Below are 20,127 nucleotides of genomic sequence, written 5' to 3'. Positions count from 1 at the left end.
TGAGCTTTATTTGTGAGGCTTACTAACAAGAGCAAACATTTTCTCTGCTTACGTGATCTGTCACTATTCTAAGAATTTTTACAGATGTTGATTTCTGTAATCTTCACATGAGCCCTCGGAGGTGGGCTCTGCTATCCTCCCCGTTTACCAGGTGAAGAAACAGAGGCACAAGGAAGTTGGGTGATACATCTCAAATCGCTCAGCAAGTATGTGGTAGAGCCAGAGCCAGGGTCATTCACTCCCTTAGCCTGGCATCAGAATCTCTGGGCTCAGCCACCAGGCTGTCCCACCTTCAATCACTCAGGGAGAAAGCCTAGAGCCAGCAGAGTCCAGGCTGGGTGGGCCATGGTGCTTAGGAAGGGAGGGGCGACCCTCAAAGAGACAGGAGGTGCAAGGAGAACCAGGGAAAGGCAGAGAAGTTTTGGGAAGGGAGTGGCAAGCAGTGTCAAATGCAGGAGATAACTGATAACAATGTGTTTGGATGGGATGTTTAAGAGGCTATTGGTGACCTCAAAGAGAGGTGATTCACTAGAGTGATGGGGCTAGAGGCCAGACCACAGTGCGTTGAGAAGCAAATGGGAAGTGAAGAAGTTTTCCTCTTTTAAAAAGATAGTTGGATGCTGCTGCTGCTAACACTTATTAGTACTTACTACAAGCAAAGCACTGCCCTAAAACTCAGCCCCCGCCCCACTCCATGTAATATACACATACATTTATATGAATGCATCTATGCATATAAATACATAGATACATATGTATTAATTTGTTTAATGTTCATAACAACCCTAGGGAGTCTTACTATTATCTCCATTTTATAGATGAAGAAACTGAGGCCCAGAGTGATTGAGCAACTTGCTTCAGGAGAGATAGTGAGAAAATCAGCCAGGCTTGGAGACCTGATGGTCTGGCTCTAAGATCTGTGCTCATAACCACCATACTGAACAGCTCCTCAATTGGAGCCAGGAGAAAGACGTGATTGTAGCTGGAGAGAATAAGGTCCTGGAAGGTTTATTTTTGTATTTAATTTTTGGAATAGGAGAGATCCGAGCAAGTTAATAGGTACCCTCATTTTCTTCCTTGGGTGTAGATAACTTCAGTGCAATTTTGCCCAATTAGCATACTGTTATGAGAAAATCCACAAAAAGGGAGTGAACTCTAAACAGACTTGTTCTAAAATCTCCAGTTCCTTCAGCCCTTCTGAGAGGCCTCATACCTGGGGGATTAGAGACTAGAAGCCTAGTAACAGAGTTTGTTAATGAATCCATCAGAGAAGGGACAGAAATCAAGAAATGGCTGGAAATCAAGGAATCCAGGATGTTAGGTAGTCAGTGGAGACATTTGGCTTGGGGTGTCTGGGAAGTCACCAGATAAGAGAGAAAAGGCCAGCAGTAGAAGAGACAATACTTTCAGGCTTGGTTCTTTCCCCTGACCCCCGCTTAATGGAGGCACTGGGGACAGAACCCAGGACCTTGTGCATGCTAAGCATATGCTCTACCACTGAGCTATATTTCTTTCTCCTATTTAAATCTATTGTTTATATGAAATTCAAATTTAACTGGACATCCTCCATTAAAAAAAAACTTTTAAAATGGGGGTACTGGGGATTGAACCCAGGACCTCATGTATGGTAAGCATGTACTCTACCATTGAGTTATTTCCTTTCCTCTCAGGATGCTGATGACAGATTGCAGGCTTGGTTCAGGCTGCAGTAAAACAGGTCTCACCCTTCAGTGCTCATCAGAAACTTTGCAGAAGTGCAGATACTCAGGTCTCACCCCAGAAATACTAAACCAGGTGTACTAGGGTGGGACGCCACACATTTTTCTGAAAACTGCTTTACATTCTAAAATAAGCTACATGTTTTATATTCTGGTATAGTCCATTGAGACCAGATAAAACCTCTCAAGGGACGAAGCAAAGTAAATACATGTTCAGAACTGCCCTTCCCATCTTATCTTTCATTCAGCAAATCTTATGAAGCATCTGCTCTGTTGCCAGGCACTGCACCAGTCCTGGGAACATGACGGTGAGCAAGAAAGACATGGTCCCTGTCCTCAAGTGCTATGAAAGAAAGAAACAGAGTGTTGTGCGTGCGAGAGCAGGAAAGGAGACCTTCTTCACGTGGGTTGTTTGGGGAAGGCCTGTGTGAGAAGGGGGCATTTCAACAGAAAACTGAAGGGGGAGAAGGTGCCAGTGGTGCAGAGGACTGGAAAAGTTCAAGAGCCCGAGAACAAGGCGCCGAGGCAGGCGAGGCATGGTGTGCCGGGTCAACACTTAGTCCACCTTGAAGACAGTCACCTCCACCCCTTCCCAGGGAGAGCCCAGCCCTCTGCTGAGGTTTCTGTCCCCCTCTGCACCCTCTGTTAGAACAGCCGTCTCTTCCTCACAGTGTGTTTATAAGTTGGCCCCCGCCACTGCTAGAGTCACTATTTGCTGGAATACTGTCCTACATAATTCATTCTAGATAAATATTTGCTGGATGAAAAAAGGAAAACAATTGTTCTGTAGAAGCTACAGGACTTTAGGCAAGTCTTCTGATCCTCTAGGTCTCAGTAGACTTATTTATAAAAGTAGACTTATTTATAAATGGGAATCATGTCTGTCCTACAGACCTGTGATGGTTAAAAGAGAAAACTTACTCAGGGTACACAGTAAGCGCTCAAGAAACGTTTGTGGAGGCGTGAGTGACTAAGTGAGTGAATGACTGACTACATGATTTAGCTAATAATGAGAAAGCTAGGATACTCATGCAAGATTCTTGGAAATTAAGCTTTTCAGAATATTACATTAAAACTAAAACCAAAGCTGCCTTTACTTTCCTCTGACACTGAGAACTGGCTACTCAGAATGTGGTTCTTAATGTACGGCAAACATAGGTGTACTGATGTGAAGAGCTGTAGGTCTGAAGTCCAAAGCCCTGGTTTGGGTTGAGTTCAAGTTCTACTCACTAAGTAAGAGACCTGGATCAAGACCTTAAGCCTCAACTGTAAAATATGTTTGATAACTATACATATAAAATAGAGTTTGGCCCTATGATACTATACTAAAGTTGAGGACATCAGTATGAACTCATGTCCACACACACACACACACACACACACACACAGATGGATAGATACATGGGTTATATACACATATACATACTTTACTAAACTCTCCACTAGGCAGATTTAGAAACAATGTCATCCCAGTAACAATGTGAATACCCAGCACCCAGATTTGGTTTCTAAATGTCATTCTCCAATGAGGAACCAGGTCTCCTTAGAAAATGGTAGACAGAAAAAATGCAAGATAACCCTGGATTATCTGGTATTACCATAAAGTAAGGAAGTGCTAAAAGAAAGAAAGGAAGGAAGGAAGGAAGGAAGGAAGGAAGGAAGGAAGGAAGGAAGGAAGGAAGCTAGAAAGGAAGAAGGACAGCAAGCAAAAGAAAACAACAGCCCAAAGGAATGGAGCTGTGTCAAAAGGATACAGGAGCCAACCTGAAACAGCTCCCAAAGGCCAAAGCCGAGAAAATTCGAACAAGAAAATAAGTAACATGGTACTGAATTATAACTCAAAGTATAAAATACACATACACAAGTCTATACTGACACAAATAAATAATTGAATAAATAAATACATAGGGAAGAAAAGACACATCTTTGCAGAAGAAATCTAATGATCTATGTAGATACTCCCTTCTCTAGAGGGCAAACTTGGAGCCCCTGTCCTGCGGAGTGTGGTTTGCACTTAGTGACTCCATTCTAAAGAACAAAGAGAGGGAAAAGGGAAAAATAGTGACTTTCCAGTGGGGAAAGCTGGAAAACACCACCTTAACCAAGTGATCAAAGTTAACATCTCTTGGATGTCATGCAAGTATCATGTACCCCTGATACAATGTGATGAGAAGGGCACTTAGCCTCTGTGGTATTCCTTCCAAAAACCTCTAACTCTGTATAATCAACATAAAAACATCAAACAAATCTTAATTTGGGGGACATTTTATGAATATACTTAACCAGTACTCCTGAGAACTGTCAAGGTGATGAAAAACAAGGAAAGATTCAGAATCTGTCACAAACTAGAAAAGACTAAGAAAGACTAAATGCAATGTCCTGGATTAGATCCTGGAATAGAAAAAGGACACTAGTGGAAAAACTGATGAAATCCAAATCAAGTTTGGAGTTTGATTACTGGTCATGCACTGCTATGTAAGAGTAATGTTGGCTTCTTTTGCTTTGACTAAATAATGTTAAAATGTTAACATTAGGGGAAACTGAACTTGGGTGAGGGTGTCCTCTCTATGATATCTTTACAACTTTTTTGCAAGTTTGAAATCGTTCCAAAATAAAAGACTTAAAAAAAAACAGAGTTAGGGGACGAGTAGATGATAACACATCTGAAAGCATGCTGTGAGCTCACAGAGTTAAGCACATCGTTATGAACGGAAGGGCACTGTCGATTGTACAGAATGAAATTTAGTGATTAATGAATCTTAGAAATGTTCAATTTCCTGTCCAGCTGTATTTCTTTCCTAAAGCCTACTACCTGAGACATTCAGATAAAAGAGATGTCAGGTATTTTATTTAACACTTCATGTTCAAAAATGTAAATTCCTAAGGTCAGCTTGTTTATTCCCCAGTTGAATAAGAATTTGTCCTATGTCACTTTTTCATAAAAAGAGTGCAGACTTACTCCTTCCCAAACCTATTTAAGTCAGCTTTCTGGTAGTCTGGATTCCAGAGAAACACAAATTCCCTGTGCATGTACACATGCCCACACACTCAGCATCAGAGAGCTTCTGGTTCCTGCCAAAATCGGATTTATTGTGGGAAAAGCTATTGCAAAGTCTTGATTGCTTTCCTAAGGCAGCAGGTCTCCCTTGCAGGAGTTTAAATGGGTTGGAGGCCCCAGGGAAACAGGAGACTCTATCTCTACTAGAGCACATGTTGTGAGTATAATTCTCTTTTAATGTGGATCAAAATAGTGTGAAGTAAGTCTTGAGTATGCCTTTGAGTTATTTGTAAATGTGGCTGGTCCCTCCAGCTCAGGGGTGGTTAGGAAGGGGGTCTGTTTAAAGCTACAGGGTCAAATAAACAAATGAGACCTAAGCAAACTTATAAGCAAGCTTTCCCACAGCAAAGTAAATTGTAAGCAAAACAAAAAGACAATCTATGGAATGGGAGAAAATGATGCGACTGACAAGGGCTTAATGTCCAGAATATATAAACAGCTCATACAACTCAATAACAACAACAAAAAAACCCAATCAAAAAATGGGCAGAAGACCTAAACAGACATTTCTCCAATGGAGACATCCAGATGGCCAATAGGCACATGAAAAGATGATCAATATTGCTAATTACCAGAAATACAAATCAAAACTACAGTGAGGTATCCCCTCACACTGGTCAGAATGGCCATCATTAAAAAGTCTATGAACCATAAATGCTGTGGAGAATAGTGTCAAGAAAAGGGAATCCTCCTACACTGTTGGTGGGAATGTAGTTTGGCGCAGCCATTATGCAAATCAGTATGGAGATTCCTCAAAAAACTAAAAATAGAGTTACCATAGGATCCAGCAATCCCACTCCTGGGCATAATCCAGAGGGAACTCAAATTTGAAAAGATACATACACCCCAAAGATACAGCACTATATACAATAGCCAAGACATGGAAACAACCTAAATGTTCATTGACAGAGGACTGGATAAAGAAGCTGTGGTATATTTACACAATGGAATACTACTTTAGCCATAAAAAAGAATAAAGTAATGCCATTTGCAGCAACATGGATAGACCTAGAGATCATCATTCTAAGTGAAGTAAGTCAGAAAGAGAAAGAAAATACCATATGATATCACTCATAAGTGGAATCTAAAACAAGAAAAAAGAAGACACTAATGAACACATCTACAAAACAGAAACAGACTTGCAGACATAGTAAACAATTTTATGGTTACTGGGGGGAATGAGGGTAGGAAGGGATAAACTTGGGAGTTTGAGATTTGCAAATATTAACTACGATATATAAAAATAGATAAAAAAAATTTCTTCTATATAGGACAGGGAACTATGTTCAGAATCTTGTAATAACTTTTACTGAAAAAAATATGAAAACAAATATTTTATGTATATGTACGACTGGGACATTATGCTGTACACCAGAAATTGACATTGTAACTAACTATACTTCAATTTAAAAAAAGCAAACAAAACAAAACACCAGATGATTGGATAAAGAAGACGTGAAATACACACACACACACACACACACACATATATATATATACACACATATATATATACACACACACACATACACAATGGAAATTTATTCAGCCATAAAAAAGGATGAAAAATCCCATTTTCAGCAAATTGGATGGAACTAGACATTATTATACTAAGTGAAGGAAGTCAGGCAGAGAAAGACAAATATATGATACCACTTACATACAGAAGCTAAAAAAATGACAGAAATGAACTTATTTATAAAACAGAAACAGACTTATTGACATAGAAAACAAACTTACAGTTACCAAATGGGAAAGTGTGGGGGAGGGGAGAAGGGAAAAATTAGGAGTTTGGAATTAGCAGACACATACTACTATATACAAAATAGATAAACAACCAGGTCCTATGGTATAGCACAAAGGACTATATTCATTATCTTGTAGTAACCTATAATTAAAAAGAATGTGAAAAAGAATATATATACATATGTATAACTAAATCACTGTGCTGTACACCAGAAACTAACACAACATTGTAAATCAACTATACTTCAATTAAAAAAAAAAAGCTACAGGGCCTGCCTGGGGATCTCAGAGTTAGGGGACCCAGGAAGGAGAAGCTTAAAACCGAGGAGGCTCCAGGTGTCACTGGGCTCAGCTGGTGCTCCTGCACTTTAACACTCTGATCTAAAGATGAGAGATTTGAAGAGCAACAGGGTGCACATGAAGAAACCACACCCAGTTTTCAGATGGAGTTGGACAGCTGTGGTGTCAGAACCGTGCTTATTATGCACACAAACACACATACATACACAGGCAGCAGGCAGTGCCTTATTTTATGTGTAAATGAGAGGAGGAATGATATGATTCTCCCAAAGTAGGTAACACAAAACTGTCTGGGTGGTCTTGATAACATGGTCTGCAATTTCTTTTTCCTCTCTTCTTCCCTCTCCTTCCTTCCTCTCTTCTTTGCCCTCGTCTTGTCCTCCTCTTCCCTCCCCCGACCCTCATCCCCACTCTGTCCTCCTGGTGCTGAACATTGTAGACTATTTCTTGCTTCAATTAATTATGGAAGGAGTTTGTCATTTTTGAGCACATGGTAGAGAAGGAAATGATGTGGCTAAAGGATTGTCGAGAAATGGGCTGGAATTTCAACGTCGCTGTAGATGACGTTCACTGCGATCCCTCCACGCCACTGCACATTTTGGTTTTGGCCCCACTAAAGTCAGAGCCCTGTTGGTTTACACTGCTGGGCTCCCCACTGCAAGCCCTGGGAGCAGAGGGGCCCCTTGTCCCTCTACCCACAGCATGCATTTCACAGGGATGATGGCTTGCCTCACACTATATTTTACAAGAATCTGAAACGCATGAAAAGCAGGACATTGAGGGTGCAGAGTTCTGCTTGTAAGGAATTAGCTGGCCCAGGAGCAGTGATTCAACTCAAAGTAACAATACCCCAGGGGTTAACAGTGAGGTGCAGAGCACAGTGGTAAGAACTTGGGCTTTAAGGACAAACAGATCCGGGGCTGAATCCCCTTCTAGTCATTTACTAGCTGTGTAACCCGGGCAAACACCTTATCTTCTCCTGGCCTCAATTTCCTCCTCTGTAAAACAGATACACTCCCAAGAGCACTGGTAATGAGATCACAAGTGTGAACTGCAGTGCCTGGTACGTTACCCACATCCTGAGTATGATGCACCCGGCATGACGGAGGAAAGAAAGATGGGCAAGATACAGATCTGCCGCCCGCCAGGTTTACATTCTAATAAGGAAATGTATGTGAATTGAGTACCTTAGTGTCTCTGTGCGTCCCCTCCCTCACCTATTGTTGCTGTGGACAACAGCACCTACTTCATAAGATTAAATGGCTAATATAAATGAAGCACTGAGAACAGTACTGGCACACTGTAGTACTCGAAAAGGTACTTCATGATGATGGTTGAGAGGAGAGTTAACATTTAGTGGAGAGGATCAGGAACTATTTTACAGAGAAGGTGACACCTAGATGAGCTTGAAGGATGGGTCTGGTGTTGATGGGGCATTCTGGGTGGAAGGAATGATTAAGAACAAAGGTACATGGGTAGGCTCAACAGGGGAGGCAATCACTCCTTTTTTGGCTACAGCATGGGATACACAAGGCCTACAGTGGAGGTCCAGGAAGGCTTTTTGAGAATCCTGAGATGCTAAGTACAGATGTGTACTTAATTGGGTGGAGATCGTAAGCTGGGGAAATAATAGGATCAGAGGTCTGCATTGGGGAATTAGTGTGGCCATGAAGTGAGGAAAATTAGAATTTCCAACAGCAATGCAAATGTGAAACTGGTGACACTTCATTTATTCATTCAACAAATACTTCTTTGTTATGTATAAGGCCCCATCCTAGACATTCTATACAGAGATGAGCAAGATGGAACCTGTCCTCTGGAGGTTAGAGTCCAGTGGGAGAGACAGACACAATCACACAGGTAGATCATGCAAAACAAGGCAAGTTCAAACAAAGAACATACAGCTTCTTGGACAAGAGGGGTATGTAGAAGGAGTCAGGGATAATGTGCTCATCCCTCAGGCAAAGGTGCTGGGGTGGGATGACAAGATCGAAGTTATCTTATAGAAAGACATTTCTGGCATCCATGTGGAAGATTTATTGGAAAGAGGGTAAGAACAGACTTGTTGGACTAGTCTGGAAGGTAATAGCAGGAGTAACATTAAAAGAAAAAAAAAAGATAATTGTGTGAATACTTCATGCAGTGATGCCGTTACTCATAAAAATGGATGGATCTCACAGACAAAAGAAGCCAGATACAAAGGAGAACATACTGTATTATTCCATTTGTATGAAATTCAAGAAGAGAACTTTATATAAGTGAACTAATCTGTGGTGGTAAATTTTAGAATAGTGACTACATTGTCAGGGTGTTACTAACAGGGAGGGTCATGAGGAAGGCTTCTGGCAGGCTGGAAATTATAGCTGAATGTTTACCTGCTAATTCACACCTGCTGTGGAGGTGTAATTTGTGTGTCATGGGAATGAAAAGATATGTACCGTCTTAACAAAAACGCATCCTAAAAACGTTATGTTAAAGGGAAAAGTAGGATAAAAAAATTGTATATACAACATTACCATAACTCTCAAAGAAGTGAATATAATGATGATTTCTTTAAAACTTACAAGAAAAACATCCAGTATTTTAACATTGGTTATTTCTGGTGGTGGGATTTCAGTTAACTGCTGTGAAGAGACACCTGGAGGGGATTTTCAAGAAACACTGACACAAGAGTTAAGAGACCAACCAACCTCTCTGAGTGGACAAGGATGAGAATCTCAGTTCTGGTCTTTCCCAAGGGAGTGACTTTCAGCAAGTTCTGTAACCTCTTTAACCCTCAAGTTTCCTCAGTCTTATAAGAGGGGTCAAAATGGCGCCTCTATGTCAGGGCTACTTGGGGGATGAAACCAGATGAAGAGTAAGCCCTGTAATTGCTGTGAAAGGAAGTCTTGGAGGCAGAAGAGGATGAAGTTCTCCACGTTTCCACCAACTGCCCCTCTTTTCTGGGTCATCTGTAGAGACAGAAGCTGTCTATGGGGATTTGAGGAGGAGGGTGGAGGGAGCTGACCAGGGAGCACACTCAGCTGGGGTGGGAGCTAAACATTTCTGAGATGAAATCCTCCAATTTCCTCCCAGCCAGAAAGGATGGTTGAAATGCTCCCAAGTTGGGAATTGAAAAGGGGTTGGTGATGGAAGGACAGAGAAATGCTATTTTGAGTATAAAACTCTACAAAGTATAAAAATAAAGAATGTCATTTTAAATGAGATAGTTTAAAGTTGAACATTTTGTGACTATGTATAGCTGTGAGTGTGAAAAATATATAAAATGATGTTATTTAAGGAAATCACAAAAACCCATATCACTTGCCTTTATATGTGGAGACATGTTTCTTTGGTTCATTATCAAATAGTGGATATTATAATACTATATTCACATGCCATTCGAACACATGGAAAAATTTTTTTAATTAAAATTAGCTAATTCTTCTAGAACCCAGTGGAACCCACAGCTTCTCAGCTAAAATCAGGCAAAATTTAATTGGCACTTAGTCAATGACCAAGGTAGCATGAAATGCATGCGTGCCCCAGGCATTTGCATCTCTTTCTTCTTGCTTAAAGAGACAGACTTGTAATATTTAATATTGCCAGTCAGCAAAATCATGTTCATTGGTTAGGCCACAAAGTGTTAAACTGACTTTATTGTCACGTGATAAAAAGAAAATTGCAAATAAAACAGAAGCCTGTTGCGTTATACACAGAAAAACTACAATTCTGGGAAAGAGGGCACAGAATTTTATTTTACTATTTTACTTTCACAGGAAGTTTCTGAAAATCCTTATTTTGAGGCCTAACTGGATTTAATATTACATTTAATTAAATTAATAATATTAATTAAAGTCTCATTCAGAGTGTGAACAGGAAATCCTGTCAACATTTGCCACCTGTCTCTGCCTGAAGTCCAATGAAAAATTGTCCAATATGATATAACGCACAGAGTATTCTGACCAGCTATCCCTGAATAATGATATTAGTAATAATTACATTATCTACCTTTTTATTAACACTTACTTATGCAGCAAGTATTGTGCTGAGCATTTTATATATATTAGTTTACCTACCTCCCACAACAAACCTATGAGGGAGGTGTTTCAGGTCTTTTATTATACCCATTTTATAGGTGAGAACAATAAGGATTAGACTAGGGTGGCCAACTTCCCAGGTTTTCCCAGGATGTGACTCCCTGTGCTTATACCAGGAAAGTCTTGGGCAAACTGGAAGAATTGGTCACTCTATAAAAATGACTTGCTTGATTTTAAAGTGGTAGAGAGGAATTTAACCTCTTCTCACCTTGGCTGGTCAGACTTCCTACCTACTGCCAGCCCAGCTCTAGGTTACCATCCAAAATAAACAGCCAAGACATTCTTCGGCAGCATGGGGGAGGGATCTAGGCTAAAACTTGGGAATATTATTCCAGGCAATGTAATGGAAAATGTCATTTTTGCCTGCCCCTGTCCCCAAACCACTGAGCTACTGAGGCTGAGCCTCCCTTGACATTTCCAAAGGGCTTGCATGTCATCTGACATTCAGAGTGAGAAACCACTCACCTTGGGAAGGGGATAGAGGTGACACAATGGCTGGCCAGGGTCCTGTTTACAAAACTCCAGGGTGTGACACACAACATCGGCATTCATATCTGCGCTAAGCCTGGAGGAAAATGGGCCAAAACAAAGGCTATTTAAGATCTCCCAGGCATTAGGAAACAGAAGCTATTTCAAAAGAAGGTAAATCCCCAGAATGGATTCTATCATGGCCTTTGAGTCCAGTCCCGTGTAACTGCTGGATTGTAACGATTTCCTGCCACTTACACTCTCCTACTTTTAGAATGAAGTCCTGGGGGTGGGGAGAGGGCGCCAACAGCACTGAGCTGTAAGTCAGCGTCTCACATGGGCACTGTGATTCTTTTCAGGAGAAGCCATGAATAAAAGTGGGAAAGGAAAAATGGACAGGGGTATATTTGATGGGAACACTATTTTAGAGTTTGCTGAAACTTACAGCAAAAAACTTTATGATATAGCCTTAAACATCCAAAATTATTTTCTTAGGCATAATCCAAATCATCTCTTTCCTTTTAAAGTAAATATATTTCTTTACCTTATGGAAGAAAATACAGTATAGTTCACTTTTTTTCCGGGGATGGTGTCAGGATAGTGTTGGTCAAACATTCTGGTGTATGTCTAGGGTTGAAGGGGCTAAAACAAACCTTCCATATTCACTTTCTACCTGACACCCCCAACACTCTTCTTAAACCAAGAAGAATGAGTATAAAGTGCTGCTTCAAATGAAGGAACAAGTCACGTATGGAATTTTAGTAACTTTCCCAGGTAAATTATTGATTCAAACTCAAACCAGAATGGCAACAACAAAAAAATCCAGAAACACAGGTTGGTAATATCTAGAGACTAGTCTTGGAAGGACAGTTACTTTTGAGGGTTTCTTCCCAGCTCACATGATCACTTAACTGCCCCCTTCACCCATAGGGGTGGATTCCTGGCAACCATGTTTATATTCCATATCTTCTTGCCAAGCTGGTTGGACCTCATTAGACTACCGTTCAAGTGGGACCAATCAGATTCTCTCCTATGGAAATTTGGAATTGGTATTAAAAAGTTTGACTTCATTCTGGGCTATTCTAACAGTGATGGTAGTTATAATGACTTGGGACTGTAAAGTTACTTCCTGCCATGTAGACAGAGCATTTAGAAAGCTAGTTTGTAGAATGGGGTTCAGGGGGCAGAACCCAATGTCTGCAGTGAGGAAGACTCAGAAGAGTGTGCTCCTGTGTTCCTCGTGGTGTCTCAGTCCTGTTTACAGTTTCTGTCTGGAGCCTGGATATTTACTTACCTTTAAGTTGCACAAAATGCTCTAGGTTCCCTTATAATAAATCTACTCCAATACCCCACACCCCTCCTCAACTATTACAATGACTATGTCTAAAACTATTACAATCACTACCATTTTTCTTCTCTCCCTAACCCTCCACCTCCCTCTTTTACCTTCTACTTCATAAGCAAAGCCAAGTCATTGCTCGGTGTATTTTTTTGTTTTACTTATTTATTTATTTTGACTGAAGGTAGTCACAGCCCACACATGGGTTAACCCTTGAGAACCACAGGTTAACTTGGCAATGCTTGGCTGCTGTGACTAGGGTCTGGAAGAAAGTCATTGGATCTGCTCCCTGACTTCATTCCTGTTTCTGCTTTATTTCCCTGACAAGCATTCTACAGACTCTTCATTAGGTTGTCCACTCGACCAAGGGAGTTTTATCCCTGGACATACAGAATAACAATGCGATTTAGAGAGGTAAAACAGTAATAAGATGCAAACAAAACAAAATAAAACAGAAAAGCACCCTAGTTTCACTTAGTGTGCGTAGGTAGCAGTTTAAATGGTTGCTGAACATTAAAATATCTTTCATACCTTGAGTAATCTCAACTGTGGATGACCAACAAAAAAGTGCTGGGAGGGGCCTTCAGAATTACTTTCTAACATGAACCTTCTTGCAGAAAGAACTGCCTCATATTAAGCAAAAGCCCATCGGAGAAAGGAGGTTCACCTCAGAGATCTCCAACTGTTTTGATGGTCACTAGTATGTGAAAACATAGGGTAGGACTGGCTCCCAAATTTCATTCCAGCTGAATGAGACTAACATGTGGCTGGCAAGATGGCTTTTCAACATTTTGTGAGCACCTGAGTTGAGAGGGGAAAAGTGAGTTCATCATGAGAGTCATCTGCTTGGCCCCAGGGTTCCTTCATGGGAGGTGGAGGGGAAGGTAACTTACAGGTAACAAGGCTGGGGGACAAGCTGTCTCTGACACATAAAGCCCATTACCTAAGTAATGTCTACTAAGGGTCAGCAAATCAGGAGAGGGCGGCTGTTTCCACACATCTGTTCTCAACTTAATGGTTCATTTATTTAACTGATGACTGCTGTCTTTGTGGGGAATCTGGTATTTAGTGGACTCAGGAGGGTGATAAATAGGGCTCTGCTTAATCTTTCTTTGGTTTTTTTTTAACCTAAGGCCAATATCCCATCTGTAGCAATTCAGAAACACCAGTGCCAACTCATCATATGGTATCCAAGACCTATTCTCTTTCCCCTGCAAATAGAGCACAATTTCAAGTAAGTGAACTTGAATATGGGAGCGGAGATGGGGGCCTCTCAGTCAGAGAGTGAGGCTGGTGTTCTCTGAACTGAAGAATAGGAGGGGTACTGTGCACTTGGTGTCCCTCTCAAATTCTCCAAGAACAGAGCTTTATCATCAAAAGACTAGTTGTGAGAAGCACTTCTTGGGCAAGAATAGAAAACACTGAGCCTCATACATCCAGACAAGTGTAAGACCATTAGAATACGCAACATGCAAAGAAGTGGCAAAGTAGCACTTGTGCACTTGACCGACCTTTGTGAAATTAGTAGGAAATCTCCACAGCCATAATAACCATTCCTACTCAACATTGCTTTCTTTTTCCCAGGACAGCAAATAAGACCAAAATGGTCACATTTTAATTTACATCCTTTGACTACCTTTACAGGTAACAGAGGTGTGCAGGAGTGAGGCATGGGGGGCAGGGAGGGAAGCTTCAACACATCTGGCAGAGCTAATTAACAAGTTTAATTAGGATCATGGTAGAAGGAAGTCAATGCTGATGAGCATTATCATCATAAATCAAAAGAAGGTAGCAAGGTCAGGGTGAAGTTTGAGCAGACAGGCAGAGTGATAGCCTATAGCAGGAAGTGAGGACAGGGCCTTTCACACATGAAAGCTCTCAAATTTAGACCTTTGACATCCATTTCAACGAAGGATTTATACATTAATATAGAGAGCTACAGAGACACACTCACGGCATCAAAAGATCTTCCTCATGCAAATTAACTCTTTTCTCTCACTTCTGGACCACACTCTTTATAGCACGTTATGAATTTAATCATTCCTCTATAAATCTTGTCATTATCTTGTGAATGGTGCAGTAACATTACTTTATATTTTTACTGTTTAAAAAGACATTAATTACATTTAGGGTATATCATAATTGTTATAAACCCTGTTTTGCATTTTTTTCTTCTAAAACGTTAGTAGTTTAGGCCTCTCCTGATCTTCAAGAGCTCCTAAGTTTGGCATAGAAGAATTTATGATTTAGAGCATAAATAGATACAATGAAGCAAGGTGAGATGAACAGAAGACCAGGATCAGGCTTGCTATGACAGCCTCTGGCACGATGGAGTTAAGACCAGGAGGACCCAGCACGTGGTCACTGGCTAGGCTTGGCTGCTCCTGGAAGCAGCCCTTCCCTGCATGACCCCAGTTCTTGAAAGAATGAATGCCTGAGTTAGTGCTCAGGTATCCCACTTCCTAACAACATCCTGTGGTTCGCCTGTGGGTAGGAAATGTAATTGCTGAATAATTAGTCCATGAATCATTGAGAATTGACTGGTTTGATATAATGAGGAGGGATGCCCTCTGGGTTAGGAAACACATTTAATCTTGGAAGCCTGAAATTCAGGTAAGACTAAATCATGAGTTTGTCATTTTCCGGACCTACATCAACCCAGAATTGTACGGGATTGATTAAAACAAGCTGTAAGAGGAGGGCATCATAAGAAGAGAAATTTCTATCAGCAAACAATCAATATGGGTACTGGAAAACTACACACAAACAAAACTACTAGTGGATGGAACCACGAAGGGGGATCATTTATTATGTCTGTCATTCTTCAAAGTGACCCACCCCATACTAATAAGAATTAGTTGTCTCAAAGGGAAAATTTTCCTCCCCTCCCCACCACATGCTCAGGGAATGGCTTGCTGGGCCCATTCTTTCTCAACACCGTGTCCACTTGTAGTTATGTGAGGTGGGGGCTATCTCTTGTCCAGTCCACACCTGCAGCTCCTGGTACAGTGTCTGTCTGCCCTCTTTTTGATCCCAGGCTTAACTGGCTCTTGCACTCAATGCCCACAGCCAGCCACAGAAGAGCAATGGGTTTCCCTGTGAACCAGGTCACTTTCTTTTAACTGCAAAGAAGTAGGATTTGTTTGGGGTAGAGGTTTTGGATGTGCCAAGCCGAGGGAACATCTTATGCAAAAGGTCCTGAGGCAAAAACCTTCTGGTGTTGAGGGAGAATTACAAATGGTTTGGAGCACGGTATGCAGCCAGGGGTGGGTCTGAAAATGTCCTCAGGGATCAGTTCATAAAGAGCTTTGCATGGGGGCTAAAGAATCCTGCAAAGGGCATGAAAATTTTTATGTTAGAGATTGCCATAATTAGTTTTGTATTAAAAGGCTCTTTGGCCAGCTAGAATGCAGCGGAGCAGGGCTGGGGAAGGGGAGAGGCCAGGAAACCAGCGAAAGGCGGGAGAGGAGGAAGAACCTGAGAAGCATGTGACCTGAGAACCCAGGAGGGAGTGAAGGGGAAGTTCAGGAGAAAGGGTCCAATGCCTGTGTCCAGTCACTAAAATCCCATCCTTGGTCAGCACTACTGGTGAAATTCTTTCTGAAAGGATCTTGGGGAGAAACTGAACCAGGATGCTACACTGCCTTCAAGGGGAGCCTTAGCCCAGGGTGACAAAGAATCTGAGTCTGGTTAGAATTTCCCACTATTAGCAAGCATTGGATACAGCTCCCGCCCTTGTCCAGTAAGTACCTCCTGCTGGAAATGGAGCCGGCTGCCTCCCAGCTTTCCTGTTCCCCGCCACGTCCCAGCACCCGATTCAGATTAAATGTGCTGGCAAACTCACAGTTTTATGATGTCTGGTCCAAATATGCGTACCACTAAATAGCAGGTGGTCTTCAAGAACAATTTTTCTAAGAAAGAGAAAGCAGGAGAAATAGATTATTTTTTATTATGATAAATTTAACACATGAGTTAATAATGATCTTTATGAGGAACTGAAGCTGAGTGCTTAATTTATCATTAACTCAAGTGATTAATTATAGGGGCTTGGGAGAAATGTTACAGTTAATGTAGCCATTAAACTATCATTTCCATCTCAGATTTACGCAAATGCCACTTTGTTTACTGTAGGTGCTAAGGACCACTAGTTTATTATAAAAATACAGTTAAATTCTGGAGCCTCATTTTCTTTTGTACAGCAGGGAACATCTGAATGTTGGTGAGGATCTCATTTGTTGATGATGACAGGAACAGGACTTGCCTTAAAGTAAATAATCTGTAATGTAGCTTTGTTAAAAATATTCTTCTCTGGTGTTCATTTGGGGGAAAAAAGACTTTACTTTGGCAATTTAGTTTTTGCTGTTTTGTATTTCAGAGATAAAAGGTTACTGTCACAGGTGTCTCTTCACTGCCATCTACACCAGAGAACGCAGACACACAGACACACACACAGACACACAGACACACAGACACACAGACACACACACACACACACAAATCCACTGACCAAAAAAATCTGCTTCCCCTGGCTTTCTCCAGTTATGGGAGTACAGAGAGGCTCTGTGGACTTATCTGCACATTAAAGCTGTTAACTCTCTGGACCTGTTTCTCCAGTTTGTCTGTCTGCTGTGGAACACTGGCAATTCCATGTAGGACTTCAGTATAGTTAGGACAGATAGGGTCTCTTGGGAAGAGACAGGAAACCTTCCCTGAGTATAATTTACCTTGTCATGCTAATCTCAGGCGGGGCTACTTGCCCCTTGCTCAGAAGGTAGGGTTGTGAAATAACAGGATAAATATAGGAACTCTCTCTGCTACTTTACTTTTACTCAGTGGTAAATAATGCAAACACTGCTTTGAGATCAAAATAGATAGCTCTATAGGATTATTTTTTGCAATGACTTCAAACACATTATGCTTTTGAAGTAGGAACTTAAAATGAATCCCACATTATAGTTGACTTTACAGAAAAAAAACAAAACAAAACTATGAGGAAATTCTATGACACTGCATGACAGCAAATTAGATAACTTTTATGAAAAGAACAAATTCCTAGAAAGACAAACTGCCGAAACTGACTCAAGAATAAATAGACAATCTGAATAGACATGTAACAAGAGATTGAATGAGTAGTCAAAAAGTTCCCACGAAGAAAAGCCCAGGCCCGGACAGCTTCACTGGTGAATTGTACTAAACATTTAAAACAAAAAAAAAAAAGCATCTGAATAGATATTCTCCAAAGAAGTTATACAAATGGCCAAAAGACACATGAAAAGATGGTCAACATCATTAGCTATTAAAGGAAATGTACATCAAAAGCACAATGAGATACCACTTCACACCCACTATCATATGCTAGAACACAAAGGAAAGATGATAACAAGTACTGAGGAGGATGTGGAGAAATTAGAATCCTCAAATTCTGCTGGTGGGAATATAAAATGGTGTAGCCACTTTGGTAAACAGTTTGACAGTTCCTCAAATGGTTATACACAGGGTTACTATGTGAGCCAACAAGTCCACTTCTAGGTATATACCCAAAGGAAGACACCCATATAGCCACACAAAAACATATATGAATGATAACAGTGGGCTTATTTAAAATAGCCAGGAAGTAGAAACAGCTCAACCCTAATGGCCACTAACTACTGAATGGATGAACAAAATGTGCTGTATACACACAACAAAATATTATGCAGCTATAAAGAGTAACGACTGTCTGATACTCATGCTACAACATGGATGAACATTAAATACACTATGCTAAGTGAAAGAAACACATTTGTATGATTCCATTTATATGAAGGGACGAGGCAAATTCACAGACATAGAAAGTCAATTAATGGTTGCTTAGAGCTGGGGAGAATGGATGTTTGGGAGCTGACAGCTAAGGGATGTGGTCCTTTTCGGTGTAATGAAAATGTTCTAAAATTTATGGTGGTGATGAATGTACAACACTCTGAATATACTAAAAGCCACTGAATTATACATTTTAAATGAGTGAATTGTATAGCATATGAATTAAATCTCAATACAATTATAAACAAGAACAGCCCCTCTTTGGGTGCTCCTTTTTTGGGGGCACTGCAGTCAAGAAGCTCGGATGTCCCAGGACTCAGAGACCGAGGTTTCAGCACTAGCTAACTGGCTTCTGACCTTCTGGGTTTCAATTTCCTCGTCTGAAAAATGTAGGAGTAGAATTCAGTCCCTTTCATTAAACTGTCTTGGAAGTTTGGGGGATTATGTAACAGACATTCAAAATTCCGTGAACTTGCAAAGCACTTTAGAAATGAGTTTCAAATATTGTTAACGTAGAGCTGGTTTAGCTGACAGTGGAGCAATTTAAAAACACCACGGTGTTCTTTGATACACTTGCGGTGCTGCCTGAAAGGCAGAGAACATTTGTCTTCTTTCTGGTAAAAGAAGTCGTTGCCTCTGTGTGTATTTTTTTTAGAACCTTGTTTTGCTCTAATTGAAATTAACAGGGACAGGATGCTCCTCACCCTCTGGGCAAAGCCATCTGAACAATCAGTTTCCTCAAACAGGTTCTGTGATGGCTAAGAATGAGAGGCCCCTGTAGCGATGGCTAATGTGGGATATAGATGGACTTCTGAGAGCTAACCTCTCGATCAACATGGATGGGTGCAGAGCAGAGACAGGCAAAGTCTCTAGAAAAAGCCAGATACGGCCTGGGCAGCCACGACCAGGTGGTCACCTCTTATTGCTACAACTGAATAAAAGACTGGCACCAACTTATTGCTAGCAACCTAGCTGATGTAAAAGGTATACAGCTAAACCCTGCTTGTGACCAGGAAGGTATAAGAGCACTGAATTTCTACAGAATCCAAAGGACTTGGGACAGCATAGAAAACAAACAAACAAAAAAAGGTATGGCCATTCCCGAGGGCAGAAGAACGTTAAAAAAGAATCATTCTCATAGTCATCATGCATGAGGTGTGTCCATATGTGTGTGTGTAAACAAAACCTAGAACATTCCAGGTTTTAAGTTGCCTTTACATTTACCATTATTTCTTTTTTCATAAGAAACTTTTGGGGCAGTGGTTACTTTTACCCTCATTCTATAGGGAGGAACTTAGAGAGCTTAAGACTTGCCCAAGACCACACGGTTTAATAAGAGATTAAAAGCTTTTACTCCAAAAGCCCAAGTTATTTGTAGTATGCATTTCAGTGTATGCAGGACATTTTATTGTCACCTATCTCAGGTGTGGCAGGTATACACAAACTACTGATCAGAAATTTGAAGAGTGAGATGTACTGACCAATGAGATAGTTTTGTGGCTGTATGTTCTAGGCTGCATGTAGACTTCCAGAACTTACAGAATATGAGATGAGTTGCCTTCCTCATTTTAGGTCTACATGAGTTTTTAACTCCCATACTTGATGGAGATAAGATTTCTG

General features: G+C 40.8%; 1 protein-coding gene across 3 annotated transcripts in view; it reads right to left on the bottom strand.

Moving 5' to 3' along the window:
* AOAH (acyloxyacyl hydrolase) overlaps window positions 1-20,127 on the bottom strand; it is a 156,584-nt gene that overhangs the window by 108,984 nt on the left and 27,473 nt on the right. For all 3 annotated transcript variants that reach the window (XM_045516963.2, XM_010955400.3, XM_074367232.1), the window contains 2 exons: window positions 16,553-16,619; window positions 11,367-11,466 (listed from right to left, as the gene is read on the bottom strand). In XM_045516963.2, the coding sequence (XP_045372919.2) occupies window positions 11,367-11,466; window positions 16,553-16,619 (167 nt within the window). The remainder of the gene's footprint in view (window positions 1-11,366; window positions 11,467-16,552; window positions 16,620-20,127) is intronic.

This window comes from Camelus bactrianus, chromosome 7 (genome assembly GCF_048773025.1).
Source record: "Camelus bactrianus isolate YW-2024 breed Bactrian camel chromosome 7, ASM4877302v1, whole genome shotgun sequence".
NCBI lineage: Eukaryota > Metazoa > Chordata > Mammalia > Artiodactyla > Camelidae > Camelus > Camelus bactrianus.
The sequence above is the reverse complement of the archived record's forward strand: the minus strand, read 5'-3'. Positions and strand labels throughout refer to the sequence as shown.